Source organism: Bos grunniens, chromosome 8 (assembly GCF_055505025.1).
Source record: "Bos grunniens cultivar Pamir isolate PY7600 chromosome 8, Bosgru_T2T1.0, whole genome shotgun sequence".
Lineage (NCBI taxonomy): Eukaryota > Metazoa > Chordata > Mammalia > Artiodactyla > Bovidae > Bos > Bos grunniens.
The window spans coordinates 67,602,664-67,624,748 of NC_141172.1; the positions used below are offsets into that span (position 1 = coordinate 67,602,664).

General features: G+C 44.6%; 1 protein-coding gene across 3 annotated transcripts in view; it reads right to left on the reverse strand.

Annotated features, from left to right (window-relative positions):
* The window catches only part of GFRA2 (GDNF family receptor alpha 2), a 297,825-nt gene that overhangs the window by 44,657 nt on the left and 231,083 nt on the right, over positions 1-22,085 (reverse strand). Inside the window, exon 9 of one of the 3 annotated variants that reach the window (XM_086416113.1) lies at positions 1,479-2,054. The exons of the other annotated variants lie outside the window; for them this stretch is intronic. Coding sequence (XP_086272239.1) covers positions 1,998-2,054 — 57 coding nt within the window. The 3' untranslated portion in view covers positions 1,479-1,997. Of the gene's footprint in view, positions 1-1,478; positions 2,055-22,085 lie in introns of those variants that run through there. 3 annotated transcript variants of the gene reach the window in all.

Below are 22,085 nucleotides of genomic sequence, written 5' to 3' on the forward strand. Positions count from 1 at the left end.
AGCAAATAGCCTGCATTTCAGGTCCATGATTCCTGAAGAAAGATGCAAAGGTAGCCATGGCAACAGGTAGACAGAATGGCTCAGGTAGCAGAATGACTCAGGTAGACAGCATCCAGGTCTCTAGTCCTGACCGGTTCTAAAACCCACTACAACCTCCCTTCCCATGGCTCTCCAGCCTCTGCTTAAGAACAAAGAAGTATGGGAAGTGTATTAAGTTCAGGATTCCTTAAAAAAAAAAAAAAAACAAAGCTTTGATCAATGCAGTTATTCCTATAAGTAAACTAAATCCAACTCTTTATTCCTATAACTTCCATCCTTTAGCCTAATATCTCTGCCCTCTGGGGTCATATGGAAAAGAAAAGGAAAAATCCAACCCCACATTGTCTTGGCAATTCTTTCGGCACTTGAAGACTTTGACCATGTGCCTCCCCATCCTCTTTTTTCCTCGCAAAACATCTCTGTCTGCTCACCATCTCCTCCCTGTAAGACAGGTGCTGTGTGTTCACACATCCATGTGTCCGTTGAGTCCATGTGGGACTCCATGTGTTCTGATCACTGTTTCTTTCAGTTTGGGGCTTTACAGTTGGGTTTGTCAGGCAGGTCATATGACCCTCCCCATCTCTTTTTCCATCCAAGATGCTCCTCTGATGAAAGGCTACTACAAGCTGGGCCAGGGGATGGGTGTATCATGAGGATTAAGACATGGTGTCAACCAGACCACAAGCTCTTAGCAAGCAGGGTGACCCCAACTATCCACACAAAAAGAACACTTAACTCAAACCGGCAATAAGTGAAAGTTAAAGAGAGAAGAAAATAAACTACCTTCCAATATTGATGTCAGACTCCCAGAAAGCTCAGTTAAGCATAAGATGATTGTCCCCAAAAGAGGAAGAAAGAGAAATCCGAACTGACCTGAAAACAACCCCTGACCTCATTTGAAGGCTCCTTTATTTTTAATCCAATACCCAGGAACCCTTCTCAGGGTGTAAATTCCCTGAAAAGCCAAATCTTTCCAGGACATGAAACTGTTGGCTGCCCTTTTGAGGGCTGAGAGCAAAGAGCTCCAAAATTTATGCACTACATTAAGCGAGATGCCTGGTATCCAACTAGGTTAAATTGCTTTCTATATTTAAATTGCCTGCTAGCTGGTTAGATGTGAGAGCCACAGCTGTGAAATGGATAGTTCCAGCCAGTAAATAGAAAGGAATAAATCCTAATGGATTAATCTGTTATAATTAGACAATTCTGTATGACTTTGACATGGAGCCCAACTCTTCCGAGAAAGAGGAGAGAGGGAGGGGTGAACTTCAGGTGTGGGGACAGGAGGCAAGAGAAGAGCAAGAGGAAAGGGGATGTCTGAGGAGCAGAGGAAGGTTGTCAACCATAAGCCAGGAACACCTAAGAGTTGAGATGGGTGGACAGAAGGTATGAATAAAGTCTCTCTCTCCACAAAAGAAATTCACACCAAAACCAGAGGGTTAAATTATAAGAAAGGAAATAAAATTTATTCTTGCACAACACAGGTTTGAACTTCACAGGTCCACTTACACGCCAATTTTTTTTTTCAATAAATATATTGTCCATCCTAGATTCCACAGCCGCTAGCGCTTCCCTGTCCAAGGGTGCTTCCGCATCCGCGGGTTCAACCAACAGCAGATCATGTATCACTGTTTACACTCCAAGGTTGGTTGAATCTGCAGATACTGGAGGACCGACTTTGGGACTTGAGTATCCATGGATTTTGGTATCCATGGAGCACCCCCCGCCCCAGCCAATTCCTCTGGGGACACTGAGGGGCCATTGTACACAGTAGTGAACTCCTTCCTCTCTTCTCCCTGTCCCTCCCTTTACCTATAAAAGTTCTTTCCTTCTGCTTCTCAAAGGGACAAAGCCTTTGGGGAAGCTTCCTTTGGTATCAGAAGAGTGATGAGATCTCTCGGGTGGTTGAGTTGGAGTACTTTTTTCGGTTCTTTTCCTCCTCCTCCAACTCTGCCTTCTTACCAAGACCAGGAACCCGTGAAGAGAGTAAAGGCCCAGCACTGTCTCCAGGTGACCTAGGGTGAGGGTGAGGAGCAGAGGTCCAGGGTGAGGCAGACTGGAGGATGGAGCTGGTAGTGGGACAAGGTTGCAGCTTTCAAGTCCTGGAAATCGCTCTGAGCCCTAGAGCAGGATGGTGAGGCTGTCCAGAGCATAGTGTTAGTCACTCAGTCATGTCCAACTCTTTGCGGCCCTATAGACTGTAGCCCACCAGGCTCCTCTGTCCGTGGGATTCTCCAGGCAAGAATACTGGAATGGGTTGCCATTCCCTTCTCCAGGGGATCTTCCTGACCTGGGGATCAAACCCACCTCTCCTGCGTTGCAGGCAGATTCTTTACCATCTGAGCTACAGGAAGGCCCTGTCCATAGCATAACAATCTGTTTATTCAAGTCTAATCTAAGTTCAAGTCTTATCAAGCTGGAGTTCCAGGACAGTTTTGAACACCTAGAGGCTCCCTGGACCATCTCCAGTATCAGAACAGCTCTCTCATCCAACTCATTGTGCCTCCATTCCAATACAAGCCCTGGGCTCCAGCAAAACTGACCTTTTTATTTAAAGAGAGAGAGAGTAGTCAGGGAGCTAAAGGTGTGGCTGATGGAAAATGGGGACCAAAGATAACATAGGCTCAGAGCTTCTGGCTCACTGGACAGCTTTTCTTAGCAACACACAGTAATACATACAACGTGCTTAGAGGACAACTCTGGGTCTGTCTGGAGGTTGAAAGGCAGAGAAACTAAGAAGACAGTCCAAAAATTTAGATGATGAGCAGTGGGCTGGGTATAAGCTGAACTCTTGGTTGAGTGACTTACTAGGGGTACCAAGAGCCAGGAAATCGTACTTGGGCACCGTATTTGGCAATTGGATGCTGCATTTTGCCAGCTTCAAGGTGTGTAGCCTTAAATGTACAATACTGTCCTCCTGCATCAAAACAAATCAAGTATCTTCTCATCACCCATCTGCCCAGAGCTATGCAAAACTGTAAATCCAAAGTCAGATAAATAATCAGAAATTAAGACAGTGGGAGTAAGACCTGAACAGCATGAAAAGATCTAGAAATGGAGGTGACCTGCTTCAGGTATCCTGTGTGAGCAACCCTGGGCCTCTGGGCAGTGTGCCTCAATAAAGGGGCCCCATGTGGGACCCCCAGTGGAGGGAATGGGGTCAAAGGTGAGGGTGGATGGTGACAAGCTGCATCCAGCGTCTCTCTCCTCTCTTTCACCTCTGTGCGTTGCTTCCATGTTCCCTTGGTGCCAGGAAGGCCACCTTAATCCCGTATAATCAAAGCAATACTCTATTGGAATAAAACTTGAATAGGGACAGAAGATCAATGAATGGGAAAACTGAATATTGTAAAAGATATTCAGTTCTTCACGTGTTAATTTATAAACTTAGCATGACTATAATTAAAATTGCAAGTGGATTTATTCTTTTAAGCTTAACTAAGTGATTCCAGTGGTCATCTGGAAAAATAAACATGCAATAATTTCCCAAGAACATCAGAAAAAGAGGAACTCCCAGTGGCAAGTATTAAAAGAGGGATCAAATGGCATGGAACTGATATAAGGATCAACACATTGTTTACAGAAAGTTCAAGAGTAAGTAAATATACACACATATATGAATTATTTTAAATATTAGATGACATCACTAATCTGTCAGCAAAGGTTAGCATTAACATTTGGTTAATTATTTATTTTTTTTAATTTATCATCGAAATTAATTCCAGACGGATGGATTGTGTAACTCATAAATCATAGTGAAAATAAATAAATAGAAAATGGAAGTAAAAATTTAATTTATCTTTGGGTAGAAAAGACTGTTTAAGCATAAATAGGATTGAGAAAACATTCTATGCACAAAACTAAAGCTTGTGCATGTCAAAATCCCTGTTATAAACAAACAGGTAAATGACACATTGAAATAAAATAAGGATATATTAATAATTAAGCAATCCTTTCTATATTATATAGAGCATTCATATTTAAAAATAAAAACACATCAGTTAAAACTAGGCAAAGGATTTAGATTTCTCCATAAAAATACAAATGGCCATGAAATGTTTTTAATAGTAATATCTAGTGCCATAAATTGATCATACTCAACTAGTGCTGATAGGGAGTATAAATTGATTAAAACACAAAATAAAACAAAACACACACACAAATGTTCTGGAAAGAACTTGACAGTATGCATTAACAGAAGGAATCTTACTTCTAGGAATGTGTCCTAAATAATCAGAGATATAGGCAAAGACTTACAAACAGTGTTTTTTTATGGCAGTATTATAAGAACCAAAAATTGAAAATAATCCTCAAGACCACTAGACACTGGTTTTTAAAAAAGCTATAGTGTGTATAGTGTGTGCACAAAGTAGATGATTACAACCATTCAAGATCAATGGCATTGGAGAAGTCTCAAAATATAATCTTAAAATTTAAATATCAGAACACAGACTGGAAATGTAATAAGTATGGAGTTCTGTTTTTTAAAAATGTATTTTTGCATAGAAAAAAAAAAGACCGAAAGGAATTCTTTAACATGTTCTTTATGGTCATCTGAATGGTAGAATTGGGGTTATTTAATTTTTATCTTTATATCATTCTGTATTTTTCAAATGTTCTATACTGAATGTATTTCCTCTTGATAATTAGAAATTTAAAGCAATCAAGCTTATTTAGAAAAGATTAGTTCTCCAGTGTTCCAGAAAGAGAAAAAGGCAAGAGGTCAGAAAATGCTTCTGAAATCACTCTGAAGCTTCCTCCTGCGGCACTAAATGGAATACCCAGGCTTTAACTGGGACTGACAGCAGGATTATTTATAAGAATGGCCAGCCTGCCACTCACTCACCTGAGAGGAGCCCCTGCTGATTCCCTCCTGCCCTAAATAAATCAGACCTGCGAGCCAAGCCTCACTGCCTGTGCTTATCCATGTAAATTAGCTTGATTTGATGTTCATAATTGCTCTCCTCTACTGCCACATGCATGTGTGCATGCACACACAGAGAGACACAGGCACACACCTGCTGCCTCCTCTCAAGTGGCTGGCACCCACCAAGCTGTCATCATGCCCAGCTTTTCCAGTTCAAGCCCTCAGCCAGGCCCCTGCTCAGGCTATCCCACACATTCCATCACGGCATTACCAAGTTACTGCCCACTCCCATGCCCATCTGCCAATTCACATCCTACCTTGAATGCAAGTGCCTCTACAATTCCCAGCCAAAACCATGTGAGGACCTGCTCTGTGTCACCATTGTGTACCAGGGACAGAAACAGAGAGAGCAGGAGTCATTGCCCATAGATATCCAGTGTAGCAGACAGACAGAGAACGAGATCATTTGAAGCTAATGAGCAGAGTGCTATAAAGCAGAGAGATGCTGGATGTTAAGTGACCATGGAGGACTTCCTGGAAGTGGTGGCACCTGAGCTGAGTCTAAAGTGTTAGTCGCTCAGTCACCCTTTGTGACCCCATGGACTGTAGCCCACCAGACTCCTCTGTCCATGGGATTCTCTAGGCAAGAATACTGGAGTGGGCTGCCATTTCCTTCTCCAGGGGATCTTCCCAACCTATGGATCAAACCCGGGTCTCCTGCACTACAAGCAGATTCTTTACCATCCAAGCCACCAGGGAAGCCCAGACTGTGTAAAAATCAAGCAGAGATAGTGGGAGAGAGTGGAGGAGAGTAAATGAAAGCCCAGAAGTGCAAAGCCGTTAAAGCAATAGGAAACCCCAAGCTGGAAGTTCAGCATTCAAGGAACTGAAAAAGGGAGGAAATGAAGGAAGAAGAAAAATGAGATGGGAACATCAAACAAAGACCAAGTCATAAAAAGCATCATGTTCCTTGCCAAGAGCTGAGTATGGTCTAGGACCTCCACACAGCTGTCTCCCTTTTGCCTGCCCCCACTAGTCTGCCCAAGAGCAGTTCTTGGACTTTAAGCAGCTAAGCATCAGGCATGCACCTCACCCAGCTGGCTCAAGAAAACAACTCTGGGGTCTGGCAGGATTCCCTGGTTCCCCGCTCTGTCTGCAGTCCTGACTTGTGACTCCCAGGGACCTCACTTGCTTCTGGATTACTGAAACCTGGCCTGGGTTCCCCAGCAGCCTCTAGGGGCTGCCAGGGGTGGCCCTCTGCTTGATCCAGGCCATTCCTCTTACGAACCCTCGCCAAACACACTTTCATCCCCACCCTCTTCCAAACTGTTCTCGTCAGTGTCACCAATGAGCTCCATGTTGCTAAACCCAAGGCTCACTCTCCACCCTCATAAGCGAAACTCAGCCGGCCATGCCCTTCTCCCCTGCCCACTTCTTCATTAGCCCTCCAGGACACCACCCTCCTAGCTTCCCTTCCACCATTGCTGGATTCTCTCACCTAATCTGTTTTTCTGGCTCTTCCTCATCCAGAACTCAATACAGCTGTTTCACTTGGATGAATAATACTCATCTCAAACTTAATACATCCAAAGGTGCTCACATCTCTCCCCCATCCACCCTCAGAAACCCATTACCCCAACTTTCCACAACTCAACTGCTAGCAAATCCATTTTTCCCATCGGAGTGGAGTGTCAGTCGCTCAGTCGTGTATGACCCTTTGCAACCCCATGGACTGTAGCCTGCCAGGCTCCTCTGTCCATGGGATTTCCCGGGAAAGAATACTGGAGTGGGTTGCCATTTCATTCTCCAAGGGATCTTCCCTACCCAGGGATCAAACCTGGGTCTCCTGCATTGCAGGCAGATACTCTACCGTCTGAGCTACCAGAGAAGTAGCTGGATCAAAAACACTCTAGCAGAAATTATAGTAGAAGAGTTTCAAGTGTGAATTAGGCAAAGATTTCCTAAATGGTTTACAAAATGTACAAATCATAAAGGAAATACTGATTACATTACAAATAAGGACATCTCAAAGAAAAAATTATTAAGAAAGTGAAAGGCAGTCAAGAGTGGAAAACAATATTTGCATTTTATATAATCAACGAAGGAATTGTGCCAGGAATACATAAAGAATTCCCAAAGCCAAGAAGAGAAAAAAAGACAGGCCACCCATTTTATTTAATGGGCAAAAGACTTGAACAGGCATTTTACAAAAAATAAACACATCCAAATGGTGAATAAACACATAAAACCCTGCTCAATCTTATTAGTCATCAGGGAAACGCAGATTAAAACCACAATGAGACATTACTGTACCCCAGGCGGAATGGCCAAAATGAAAAAAACAGACAATTTCAAATGTAAATAATGATGTGGAACTGGAGGAAATTGGTATGAACACTGTGTAAAACTGTTTGGCAGTATCTATTAAAACAAAGTGTATTTGGGTATCCTATGACCTAGAAATTTCACACTTTACATCCATCGAGGGAGAGTGAATTGTCACAATGTGCAGCATCATGAATTTATGTCATCATTTCAAGAGAGGACATCAGGCAAAAAGACCACAACCCTTATGATTGCACTACAGAGTTTTAAAGCAGACAAAGACTAATCCTTGGTGTTCTAATGCAACTTCATGGTGACTTTTGGGAAGATCCACGAGGTGACTTCTTGGTACCTGCTCACAGTGGTCAATTTCTGGATCTGGATGGTGGTTAATCGAAAGTATTCACTGTGTCAGACTTTGTTGTTGTTGCTGTTCAGTCTCTGAGTCATGTCCGACTCTTTGCAAGTGAACTGTAGCACACCAGGCTTCCCTGTCTTTCACTGTCTCCTGGAGTTTGTTCACTCTTGTCCATTGAGTCAGTGATGCCATCCAACCACCTCATCTTCTGTTGTCCCCTTCTCCTCATGCCCTCAATCTTTCCCAGCATCAGGGCCTTTTCCAATAAGTCAGCTCTTCACATCAGGTAGCCACAGGATTGGCGCTTCAGCTTCAGCATCAGTCCTTGCAATAAATATTCAGGATTGATTTCCTTTAGGATTGACTGGTTTGATCTCCTTGCTTTCCAAGGGACTCTGATGAGTCTTCTGCAGCACCTCAACTCAAAACCATCAATTCTTTGGCGCTCAACCATCTTCATGGTCCAGCTCTCACATTCATACATGACTACTGGAAAACCCATAGCTTTGACTAGATGGACCTTTGTCAGCAAAGTGATGTCTCTGCTTTTCAACACGCTGTCTAGGTTTGTCAGACTTTACTGATCTCATTCTCCTTGGAAGTAAAGTCCGAGATGGGCTTTCTACGGGGCTCCGGGCATCACCAAGAGCATCCACCACATCCATCTACCTTTGCACTCATGGTCTGTGCACCTGCCATAGGGTATCTTTGGGTATCTTTCAGGGTAGGGTATCTTTCAGCCCCATGGCAGTGGGTGGGGACAGCTTGGGAACCAACCCGAAATTCTCATTCGATCACATCATGAATCCAATCCACACTTTGTGATTCAAGACAGATCAGAAATCTGACCACTTCTCACCACCTAAATGGCTACAGGAAGGGCCTCCCCACCTGAATTACTGCCTTTGCCTCATTACAGAGCTCCCGGCTTCCATTCTTGCCATCTACAGTAGGTCACAACATACCGGGTAGAAGGAGGCCTTTAAAATATGGCTCAGATCACATCCCTCCTCTGCTCAAAGCTGTTCAATAGCTTTGCATTTTACTCAGGGAAATAGGCAAGTCCCTACAAGGCCCACAAGACCCTACAACGTGATCCAGCCCCGTTTTGTCTCCACCATCCTCTCCTTCTTCCCCTCATCCACCCTGTTCCTCTGCTCCAGCTACAGGGCCTCTCTGATACTCCTGGAACCAAGCCCATGCCTACATCAGGGCCTGGGGCCTGGCTGTTCCTTGGCTTGCAAAGGCTTCTCCTCAGAGATTTGCAGAATGGAATCTCCCACTTCCTGCCTGAAATCTTGACTCAGCTATCACATCTCAGGGAGCCCCAACCTGGCTACCCACTCCTGTTTGCACCTCCAGTCCCTCTCGCCTCACTGTATTTCTTTTTTCTACAGCACTTCTCTTTTAATATACTACATAATTTACTTACTACATAGTTATTCATTAGGAGATCAGGATTAATATATACGCAGTACTATAAATAATTCACAAGGGCCTACTATATAGCTCAGGAAACTCTACTCTTATTCTTAATAACCTATATGGGAAAAGAATCTGAAAAAGAATGGATACATATATGTGTATATTGTCGTTGTTTAGTTGCTAAATCGTGACCAACTCTTTGATCCTACGGACTGTAGCCTGCCAAATTCCTCTGCCCATGGGATTTTTCAAGCAAGAATATTGGAGTGGGTTGCCATCTTCTCCAGAGAATCTTCCTGACCCAGGGATTGAACCTGTGCCACATCTCCTGAATTGGCAGGTGGATCCTGGTGGCTCAGATGATAAAGAATCTGCCTGCAATGTGGGAGACCTGGGTTCAATCCCTGGGTTGGGAAGATCCCCTGAAGAAGGGAATGGCTACCCACTCCAGTATTCTTGCCTGAAAAATCCCATGTATCACAAACCTGCTGCTGCTGCTGCTAAGTCGCTTCAGTCGTGTCCGACTCTGTGCGACCCCTCAAACACAACTGAATACCCGCACACACATAACTGGTTCACTTTGCTGTACACCTGAAACCTATACAACATTGTAAATCAACTACACTCCCGTAAACTTTTTAAAAAACATTTATTGATTATTGACATCTCCTCTCACCCCAACACACACACATGAACTGCATAAGGTGTTGGTCTACATCGTGCCCCTAGCACCTGGATCCACATGGAATTCCCCTGGCACATGGTGGACCTGATGCAGTATTTGTGAAATGAGTGAGCCTACCCTGTACCCTGCTCTTGGGATGATGTGCAGAGTCTGGCCCTCCCACACTGCTGCTCTGTTGGGGACCCTCTCTGTCCTCACATCCCACCCTATGGGCCACATGCCCCATCAGATGTTCTGTATATCAGCCATTCAGTCTGACTTCTTCCTTGGTTCTGGAAAGTGCTTTCTCCACATTACTTTATAGACCATCCCTACATTCAAGAATGGGCTTCCCTGTTGGTACAGATGGTAAAGAATATGCCCTTGCAATGCGGGAAACCCAGGTTTGATCCCCAGGTTTGGAATATCCCCTGGAAGAGGAAATGGCAACCCACTCCAGTGTCCTTTACTGGGAAATCTCATGTACAGAGGAGCCTGGCGGGCTACAATCCATGGGGTTGCAAAGAGACATGGCTAAGCAACTAACACTTTACATTCAAGGCTCTAGTTAAGCGTTGAGCATGTTTTAGGCAGCTTTCATACTCCCCAAAGGCCCAAACAGTGCCAGCCATGGAGTAGGTGCCCAATAAGTATTTCAAGAAGAAAGAACAAATGTCATTTAAAGCGAATTTAGAAGGCAGCTCGGGCAATAACTTTAACAGGGCTAATGAAAGTATATTGTGTTCACCCCCAAAGAGAACCCAGGGGACTTCAACAAAAATTTCCCCTTCAACTAGCAAGCAGGTGATAGGTGGAAAGTAATGGTAATAAACTGCTGAAGTTCATCCTGGTTTTAAAAGTCCATCTAGTACTCACACCATGCTAGCCTGAGATAATCAATGGCTTGGAGCAGGGTTGAGAGGTCAACCCTGGCTCTCAGGGCAGATGGAGACAGCATCCCCCTTTGCCATGATGGATGGCAGCAACCTTCAGCTCCTAATTGTTCCCAAAGAATTCAGGTATGAGTCAAGCCCCAAATCACACACATGGGGGAGAGGAAGGACAGAAGCCAAGGCGAGAGGTTCAGTCAGCAAAATTGGAATCACTTGAGAAATGGAGGCGATAGAAGCCCCCATCTGAGCCTGCCCTATAAAAGCCCAAGTGATGTATTTTCTTCCGCCAGTTGACTTTTTTTAAGTGTCTCTCTCATAAGTCATTAATAACTAATTTCACAATCGCTGCATCATGTGACAGTCATAAAATATTGCCTGCACTTTTCCCAGCAAATTTTAGTATTGAGCCAATAATTGAATCCAAATTATCTATTAAGTTAATTCTTTAGTAGACAATATTTTACACTTGAAGTCATTTTTCACAAGTACTCCGGAATGAAGTAATTGTGAAATTAGCAATGACTTCCCCCCCCTCCTGAACAAGTAAAAATAAAATCGCTGGGTTCAGCCCGGAGGGTGTCAAGCTGTTATGAATTCTTTCCTTTCATGTGTTGCCTCTTCCTAGTTAGAACTAGCTCTGAGTCCTCAACACTCAGCAGGAAGACAACAGGACACGGCTTCTAGACCGTGAGCTTCTTAGACGCGGCTATCCTGAGACCACCTCAGGTGCGTCACCACATGACACCCTCTCAAGCCAGACTCTGGCTTTTAAGAAAACTCTGTTCTTTCTGTCTTTTAAGACTGGTACAGAGTGAACCTGGGGAATCCGGCCAACTGACTCCTCCCCCTTCTGAGGTCCAAGTTTCCACCCACAGGGATGGACACCCAGAGCCAAGTTTGTGCCAGTGACCTCACCCTGAGCCTTCTCGATGTCTCATTGCTGACCACACAGATTATAGCAGAGTGGACACCTGACCCTGGCTGAGGCCAGCAGAGTCCTTCTTACAGGAGTTTGAACTTGAGTGAAAGAGGCACCAGTTAGTCTCTGTTGGCCCTTTAAATTAAGGATATGAATTTTTAATGGACTTTTCACTGGATTGCTATTTCACAGCTCCCAGATGGTCATGGATCTGGTGGGGTTGGAGGAAAAAATTGCAAGAGGGAGAAAGGGAGTGAAGAGAACACTCAGCATGAGGCCTGGAAGGGAAGGGGGACAGGAAGTGGAGCAGGACACCCCCACCACTCACCAGGGTACCCCACCCCCACCACCATGCCCTTCCCACCCCCATCCTCCCACACACACAGCCCCACCTCACCCCAAACCTGATTCAAGTTCTGGGCCCTCTGAGAACCAAGCCATACATTCTGCCCCTGGGTTTCATGAAAATACCCAAAGACCCAAAGGTTAAAAATAGCTCTTGATCAGAACACTTCCTGAGGATTTAAGTGAAAGGGGGTGCTACACCCAAGAGAACCAGTAAAAATTTCTACAAAGTCCCATCAAGACTCCTGCTCAGACATCTCCACACCTTTCTCTTCTGCCGTCCACCAAATGCTTCCAGATTTGTGGCACCTATGGATGCCACACCACTTCTCCCCTCACCACCAAACACTCATGTTCAAATACAGTGACTCTTTCGTTAATCCCTCACACAGAGTGCCACTTGGAGCCATTGGCAGGACATCAGAGTCCTACTGATAGACAAAACATGTTATGAGCTAAAAAGATTTGCTACTTAATGCTTTTGTTCCTGGCAAATCTATCATCAAGTCCCCACTTCTTGCAGTTTTTGTTATAATCAACCAAAAGGACTTTGGTCCAGAGAAAATTCCTAAAGCCTGCCCATGCCTCTGCCTTTGTTAGACATGCAGGAACAGCGTGAGATTTGAGGCCAGACAGACCTGGGTGCACACATCAGCTTCTTTAAAAATAAAACAATGAATATCAGGTTTCTCCATTCAGTTGCTGTAGGTGTTGCTGTAAGTTTAGGGTAAGCAGTCTCACAACCCCAGAGTCAGAGTTGTTGTTCAGTCGTTCAGTGATGTCCAACTCTTTGCAACCCCATGAACTGTAGCCCACCAGGCTTCCCTGTCTTTCAGTATCTCCCAGAGTTTGCTCAAATTCATGTCCATTGAGTCGGTGATGCCATCCAACCATCTCATCCTCTGTTGTTCCCTTCTTCTCCTGCCCTCAGTCTTTCCCAGCATCAGGGTCTTTTCCAATGAGTTGGCTCTTCGGATCAGGTGGCCAAGTGTTGGAGCTTCAGCTTCAGCATCAGTCCTTGAAATGAATATTCAGGATTGATTACCTTTAGGATTGACTGGTTTGATCTCTTGCTGTCCAAGGGACTTTCAGGAGTCAGAGAAGTCCCTTCGATTCCCACTTTCTTGTGAAATTTATTATACTGATGATTTGTTATAAATATGTGCTGAACTTTATCTTTTTATTGGCATTATCCTTACAAAAAAAGGTATTAAACTTATCAAATGTTTCTTGTGTCTCTTGAGTTAATGATATGATTTTTTTTTCCTCCTTTGGTCCATTAAGGCAGTGAATTGCTAGACCTTCTGCTGTTAAAACACCCCTGCATTTTTCACATAAACCCGACATGACTGCGGTGATTGTTTTTAATACACTACTGGATTCTGTTAGCTAATGTTTTATTTAATATTGTTTTCATCTATTTTTACAAGTGATAGATATCTATATTTTTTTCTCTTGCCCTTCCTTAGTTTAAGAGTAACAGTTAAACTACTTTCATTAAATAAATCAAATAGCTTTTTTTTTTTCCTTTTTCTACTTTCTGGAACAGCTTCTGCAAAAGGGGGTTCTTACCTCTATAAATACTTTGTGGTGCTCAACTGTAGAGCAATATGGGCCCATAGCTTTGGAGGGAGAGGGGAGAAGTTAGCTGTAATTTTAATTTCTTTACTCATGACAGGTCTGTTCGACTTTTCTTTTTATTCTTTGTCAATTTTGGTATTTCTCATTTTCCCAGAAAGCTATCCAATTCATCCAATTGTTCAAATTTGTGAGTGTTTTATAATACTTGTTCATAATACTATTTTATTATTTTTTAAGTCTGTTGTGTCTGTCACTTTATTCTCACTTCCAGTTTTATTACATCTCTTTTTTTTCTTCTCAGTCTTGTCAGAGGTTTGCCTATTTTATTAATCTATTCAAAAGACCTACAATCAGGGGACTTCATGGCAGTCCAGTGGTTAAGACTCCACACTTCCACTGCAAGGGGTGCAAGTTCAACTCCTGGTAGGGGAAATAAGATCCCACATGCCTCGTGGTGCTGCCAAAAAAAAAAAAAAAAAATGACCTACAATCAGCTTTCCTAAGCTTCTGTGATTTTTAATTGTAATTTGCTATTTATTTATTTCTGCCTCTCAATCTATTATTTCCTTTTTTCTTAAGTTTACTCTGTCATTACTTTTTCAGACTCTTGAGATAAGAACTTAGCACATTTGTTTCCTGCCTTCTCTGTCTTCTAACAAATAGATTTAAACTCTGTGTTTTGACCTAAGTGCTGCTTTATCTGCGTCCTACAAATTTTGCCATGTGGTTTCTTAATTCATTTAGTTCTAAATATTTGGCATTGCCTGTATTATTCCCTTCCATAATCTGAAGACTTTTTACTACTGCTGTTCTTTCAGTTTCCAGGCATACATGTTTTTGATCTTTTGTTGTTGTTTTTTACTGATTTCAAGTTCCACTATATTACAGTCAGAGAACATTATCTGAGTGATGTCAGTCCTTTGGAATTTATTGAGGCTGCCTTTGTTCACTGATTTAGGGTCCTTTTTATGAATGCTCTACACATAATCAAAAGAGTATACATTTTCTGTTAGGTTTTAAGTTATATATGTGTATAACTATACACAGAAATTTAAGCATGTTAAACAAGTCATTCAAATCTTCTCTATACTTCATAAATCTTGTCCGTTTGTTCTATCAAGTTATAAAAGAAGTACGTTTAAAATATTCAGGTGAAATGGTTGAGATATCTATTTCTCCCTATGTAGCTACCCCTATTTGTCATATGTGTGCTTATGTATAAGTACACATGTATATATTTGATGGTGTAGTGTTAGATGTGTGCATATTTTTCACGATTACAGGTTTATGATCTTTCATTCCTCTTACTGGAACGTTCCTCCTCTTTTGTTCCTTGTAAATTTTCTTTTGTTCCTGTTTGCTTGTTCTATCTTCTTATACTGCTTTATTTCCATTCTCTTGTGTCTCTTGTAAAAAGCATATTCCTAAATCTTGTGTTTTTAATCTACTTCAAGAGTCTCTATATTTTGAATTATGAGGTTAATCCACTTATATCACTGTAAGTTGATGTTATATTAAAAATTAGGTTTGCTATTTTATTTCACATTTTCTGTACTCTTTCTTCCTTCTTTCCTTCTTCCCACTGGATAGATAAAATTTCCTCTCCTGGTTTGAAAGCTCCACCCTCTATTTTAATGGTTCTGATGCTAATTTTCTCTAGTTATTCAGGCCAAAAATATTGATGTCATCCTTGAGGCCCCTCTTTCCTTCACCAACCCATCAGAATATCTTTTTAGTCCTACCTTCAAAATGCATTCAGAATCCAAACGCTTCTTTCTCACCACCTCCACCCTGACATCACCCTGCTCCACCAGCATCTCTCATCTGAACCAAAGACATCTCTTCCAACGGTTCTGCAGTTTTCTACCTTAGCTTCTAAACTCTATTCTCAACACAGAGCCAAACTGATCATTTTCAAATTTAAGAGAACTGGGACTTCCCAAATGGTCCAGTTGATAAGACTCCACATTTTCACTGAAAGAAGTGCAGGTTCGATCCCTGGTCAGGGAACTAAGATCCCACAGGCCATATGTCACGACCAAAATAAAATAAAATAGGCTAAGGGGAAAAAAATAGGACAATGTTGGAGCTTTTAAAAAATAAAATAAAATGTAACACATGTAGCTTCTCTCCTCAAACCCTCCATAGTCTTCTCTGTCACTCAAAGTAAAAGCTACGGGCCCACCCCTCTCAGGCACTCTCTGCTACCAATCTTTCTTTGGCTCTCTTCTGTCCAGATACACCAGTTATCTTGCTGTTCTTCATATACTCCAGGAATGCTCCTACCCCAGGGCCTTGGCACTGGCTGTTCCCTGCTTATAAAATACCCTTCTCCACCTATCCACATGGCTAACTTCCTCACCTCCTTCAGGATTTGGCCTGAGTACCTTCTTCTCAAGGAGACCTGCTCTGCCCATCTTATTTAAATTATAACCCTCCCCACCCTGGTACTTCCAATCTCCTTTGTGCACGCATGCTAAGTCACTTTAGTTGTGTCCCACACTGTTGGACCCTATGGACTGCAGCCTGCCAGGCTCCTCTGTCTGTGGGATTCTCCAGGCAAGAATACTAGAGTGGATTGCCATGCCCTCCTCCAAGGGCTCTTCCTGACCCAGGGATCAAACCCGTGTCTCTTATGTCTACCTACATTGGCAAGTGGGTTCTTTACCACTAACACCATCTAGGAAGTCCCCAATCTCCTTTACACCAACCCGTTTTTTGCATAGTACTTCAGTTGAGTTCAGTTCAGTCGCTCAGTCGTGTCCAACTCTTTGTGACCCCATGAACCACAGCACGCCAGGCCTCCCTGTCCATCACCAACTTACAAGCTTCTAACAGACCATTTTATTTGTTTGTTTACCACATGTATTGAATATTGTCTGTTTTCCCTTGCTCCATGAGAATAAGAATGCTGTGGCCACAAATCTGCTGTTCAGAGCTCTGCTGCCAGAAGTGCAACTGACTCACAGTCTCATCTCCACCCCATGGAATCCACCACCACATCAGTATTGAGGCCACATTTCCCAGAGCTGCTCCCAGCTAGCGGCCAAACACAGCAGGTACTAAGGCAACCCTAACCCACCAAAAGGCAGGACTCCTCTGAAGCCGAACTGGGTTCAAGGACTCCCCACTAGCCAGGCCAAACCACCCCTGAAACTGTGCTTCAGTCCTCAGTTCTTCCTCCCCCAAGCCTCCTTCATTCCTCATCTCCCTCTGCAGGGGTCAGTTCTGCATCCCAGTATGAAGGTACCCCTTACCCTTCCTTGCTGCTTCCCCAGTAGACCTAACCCCACTGTGGCATCTTCTTAGTGGACCCAGACTCACGTGTCTGTTTGTCTCCTGATGGGTCCCAATGCAGGAGACACGAGTTCAATCCCTGGTGAGGGAACTAAGATTCCACGTGCAGCCAGGGCAACTAAGCCCAGGAGCCACAGCTGCTGAGCCTGGTCACCTCAACAAGAGAGAGATGGAGTTTTACACTACAACTAAGACCCAATGCAGCCAAAAATAAATAAATAAAAATTTTTAAGAAATTAATTTAAAAAAGAAAAAAGAATTTTTTCAAACAGCAGACAAAGAAGGAATGCGGGCTTTCAATCAAGCATGGGAATATAAGACTGGACACTGGAAAGAGACTTCTGGAATCAAAATTTTTCCACAAACCCTCCTCCCCTCACCCTCAAGTGAATGGAAATGAGCTCTCTTCCAATCCCATAAACCCAAGAGTGGCTTTCATGCCTACTATTGTTGCTGTTGTTCATTCACTCAGTCATGTCCAAGTCTTTGCGATTCCAAGGACTGCAGCAGGCTTCCCTGCTCTTCACCATCTCCCAGAGCTTGCTCAAACTCATGTCCATTGAGTCAATGACGCCACCCAACCATCTCATCCTCCGCTGTCCCCTTCTCCTGCCCCCTATCTTTCCCAGCATCAGGGTCTTTTCCAATGAATTGGCTCTTTGCATTCCATACCAAGGGATTTTTATACTCAGAGTAATGGAGCAACAAATGCTTAGCCAATTATGTGTGCTTTACAGCTGGGGAGGGGGCAGGGTAGGAAGGAGGGAAGGGAAGCATGATAAGGTCCCCCTGAAGCTTCAATGCCCCAAAAAGTGACCCTCCAGGCATTTAATCACTGAACTGCTCCAGGAAGGAGCTGTGATCATGATCAGAAGTGGAACAAATGTCTGTGTCACTAACTGACCAAGGCACTACTCTCCTTGGAGGGCTGGAGTAGAACCTAAAAGCCCCTCCTCTTGTTCCTCCAGGCCAAGACCCCCGACCCCTCAGCTAGCATGTGTTTACAGCCAGCTCCATGGTCCCAGGGTGCATGGTGGCCTCCAGCACTTGCCAACCAGCCAGCTGCAGCGTGGTAAGCAGGTTACAGTGGAGGGTGGAGATTGGCCTCTGGCTGCCAGTAGCCTCCTTCATTTACTCTAGTGTATTCTCACTTCCAGAAAAGAGTTGTGGAGGGGAACATGCCAGAGAATGCTTCCTAGGGTGAGGCTTACCAGCCAACCAGCTCCCTTCCAGGCAAGCACAGCCTGGCTGGATTTTCACTGGGGTTCTAGACACAAGTTTCCCCCACCCCTACAGCATTCCTCACCTTAGACCCCTTCCCACTCCCACCAAGCCTCATTCATCCTAGCTGGGCCCTGTGTCTTGGCAGCCCCACTGCCAACCTGCTTTGTCTACCAGCAACAGCCACACCTTACCAACCTGCCACCAGCCTGCCACTTAGCTGGTGCAGGGTTCCCACGGGTGCCATGAACTCACCATCCACCTCTTCCTGTGATGAGGGTCAGAGCCTTGTTTTCTAGATCTGCCCTCTGCCGTGCCCAGGCTGCTCCTCCCGTCACCCTGAGATTATCAGGCAACTGTGATCTTATCTGATCCTGTTGGGGAGCCCAGCCAACCCCTTCCCCCCGACCCAGGGCTGTCCCTGTCTCTCTATGGACCTTATGGTGTAGCTCTAACTACCTAACAACTGCAGTGTAATTACATCCCCCCTTCCAAGCTGCCAGCCCAGCAGCTACCGGGAATTATGTGCTACTTAAGGGGAAAGCGTCGCTAATAGAAAACAGTAGATGAACAAGGGCTGTTGCAGGCACCTCGCTTCCTTTTCTTAATTTACAACAAACCTCTGTTTATTGAGCTGGTAACATATTTGAACACTGACTCATAAGAGGCCCTTCTCACAGACACCGTATATCTGGCAAATAATTCCCCTTCCACTGAGGTGTGTGCAGAATTCAGCGCAGGCAATTTACAAGGCTAGGCAGAGAGGGGTGTGCAGGGGCCACTTAAGCTGTGGGCCAGATAGCACAGCAGTTGGGGTGCCCTGCAGGGTGGAGGATCCACCCAGGAGCAGGGACTCCACTCCTCAGGCCCCCACCACTCCCTGGTGGCAAAGGGAAATGGGAGAAGAGGGCATATCTGCCGTGCCTATGGGGCTGTCTCCCAGCTCATGTTTCTGGGCCTGTTCGCTCCTTCTTTCCTCTACCAACTCCATGAAGAAGGCCAGGCAGGTGTGATCATGCCCATTTTACAGATAGAAAAACAGAAGGCCAGAAAGCAAAAAGCGATAGTGGCTCAAGGTCTATAGCTTTCCGCTTATCATCTGTCCCATGCCCCCAGGAGAACAGTCATACCTCCTTTCTCCTGATCAGGGAGGGAGAAAAGAAGGGGCCAGTGGGCCCCCTCCAGTCCCTCCAGCTGGCAGGAGATGCAGCAGAGAGTCTGTGGCCGAGAGAGAGAGAAAGACGTGGCCATTAACAGTGAAGACGGGAAGACGAAAGGCATGTGATTGGTGTTTTGAGTGCGTTATGACAGATAAGATTAGAAATCAGCTTCTTTCCACAGCTTTTGTCCTTCAAAGCCCTTGAAAAACAGCTGCTAACTAAACCTCTATGAGGGTAAAAGGACACCTTCTTCCCCAGCCCCAACCCCACTACACACACACACACAAACACACACACACACCTCTTCAGAGGAGAAACTAAAGGCTCCCAAGGCTGTGCCATATTCAGGGGTGTGACTATAGGGCCTGGGTTATCCCAAGGAGATGCTTTATTCATGGGTGCCCTCCAAAGCCAACCCCAGGCATCTCAAACCACAGCATACCAGGGAGGTAATAGAAAGAAGAAGAGAGGGTGTGGGGCCAGAGTTCAAAGTCTCTGAATACTGGGGGTCATGCTTGGACAGCCTGATATGCTAACACCCACCTCCAGCCATCCAGCAGGTTGGAACCAAGAAGGGGCTGGGCCTCTCTCTGCCCACATCCTCTCAGATCTCCCTCTGTGAGTCTGTTCCTGGCTCAAACTATCTCCAGCTAACTTCATTAGTTGGATTGGCTAAACCCTCTGAGCTTCAGTTTCCTCAATGATAGAATGAAATGTCTAACAATCACATGGACTTTTTTGAGGATTAAGTGAAAAATATGAGCCATTTGGCCCAGTGCCTGGCATACAGTAGGTGCTTAATAACCGTTCAACTACTTCTCCTGCCTCTTCACTCTTCCTTTCTTTGCTAAACGTGTGTGTGTGCTCAGTTGCTCAGTCGTGTCCAACTCTTCAACCCCATGGGCTGTAGCCTGCCAGGCTCCTCTGTCCATGGGATTCTCCAGGCAAGAGTACTGGAGTGGGTAGCCATTTCCTTCTCCAGGGGATCTTCCCGACCCAGGATTGAACCTGTGTCTCCTGCATCTCCTGCATTTGCAGGCGGGTTGTTTATCCCTGAGCCACCTGAGAAGCCATTGCTAAAACGTAGTAGCTCATTATCTCCAAAAGGTTTCCCCACCCCACCTTGAGTTCCAGCTCTCCAGAAACAGATCCTAATGTTCAGAGGCAAGATTCACATGGGTGACTTCCTGAGAAGAAGGAACAAGTACCAGTGGGGCTTCACACCAAATCCCAGGAAGGTAACCTCAGCAGATACTTCCAGGTTCAGTGGCACACCTAAATTGTCTTGATGGGGAGACCGGACCTGAAACTTACACTCCTGTATCCCTGGTTACAGACAGAAACAGGGGGTGGTGGCAGTGCTTGGGCAGCTTCCGGACCCTAGGGTATCCTCCTCAGGGACCAGTGTAAATGGTCCAGTTGGACCCTTTACTTCCAGTTGGAAGTAAATCTCCCTGGAGCCAGGAACAGACTCACAGAGGGAGATGTGAGAGGATGTGGGCAGAAATAGCCCCAGCCCATTCTTGGTTCCAACCTGCCAGATGGCTGGAGACGTGTGTTACAGAGCATATCAGGATGTCCAAGCATGACCTCCACTATTCAGAGAATGCCTTGTCAAACGTCAGTACAACACCCACACAGACACTCTCTAATCCTTTCCCAGCAGCGTTTCCGAGAAGTAGACAGGGCACATAGTACCATCTTCTCTTACAAAGAAAGCGAGGTCCAGAGATGCGTGATGAATCAGCCCAGGTCACAAAGCTAATTAATAGCAATCTAAATCCAGGCTTCTGCACTCCCAGGGACGGCCTCCTTCCAAAAATAGTATTCAAGAGCATGCACGCACACACACCATATGTTGATCGTCTGTGTGAGATTTTTGTCTGTTTTGCAGAAGTAAGGTGCAGATTGATGATTTGGAGAAGAAAAAGAAACTGGAGCAGTTAGGGGCCACAAGAAAGGGTCCTTCCCTCCAGGACACACAGTTCTCTGGTTAGGTTCACAAGTTTGTTCATGTAGAGTGGAAGTAATCCTGGAGAGAACGAATCCATTGGGTTGTTCTCTTCTCAACATCAGGACACCATGGGAAAATGAGCTTGGTAGTAAAGGAGAGAATATATAACCTTTGCTGTAGGCCACTGGGCTGCCCTGGTGGCTCAGATGGTAAAGAATTTGCCTGCAATGCGGGAGACCTGGGATCGATTCCTGAGTCGGCAAGATTTCCTAGAGAAGAGAATGGTTACCCACTCCAGTATTCTTGCCTGGATAATTCCATGGACAGAGGAGCCTAATGAACTGCAGTCCATGGGGTCTCAAAGAGTTGGACGTGGCTGAGTGACTAACACACACATACACACACACAAACACACACACACGTAGACTGCATACAGAGCCTGTGGCATTCATCACTTTATTAATGATCTTTCTATCGAAGTATAGTTTGTTTACAATGTTGTGTTAGTTTCTGGTGTACAGCAAAGTGATTCATATAAATAGATGATAGACAGAGAGAATATATGTATGCTTTTTCAGATTTTTTCCACTGTAAGTTATAATAGGAGATTGACTATAGTTCCTGTGCTACACAGTAGGTCCTTGTGTGTGTCTGTTAATCCCAAACTCCTAATTTATCCCTTCCCCACTTTCCCCTTTGGTAACCATAAGTTTGCTTTCTATGTCTGTGGTTCTATTTTTGTTTTGTACATGAGTTCATTTGTATCATTCTTTTAGATCCCACATGTAAGTGATATGATACGATATCTGTCTTTCTCTGTCTGACTTCGTTCACTTAGGATATTCTCCAGGTTCACTCATGTTGCTGTGAATGGCATTATTTTATTCTTTTTTTATGGTAATAATCTTTTTCTCCACTTGACCATCAGCTCCTCAAAAGTAAGGCCACCTGCACTTTCCCACTCATGTCCCCCTGGCACACAGAGGCACTCAGTCAACATACTTGGAGAGAATAAATGAGCCCATGACATTTGAGAG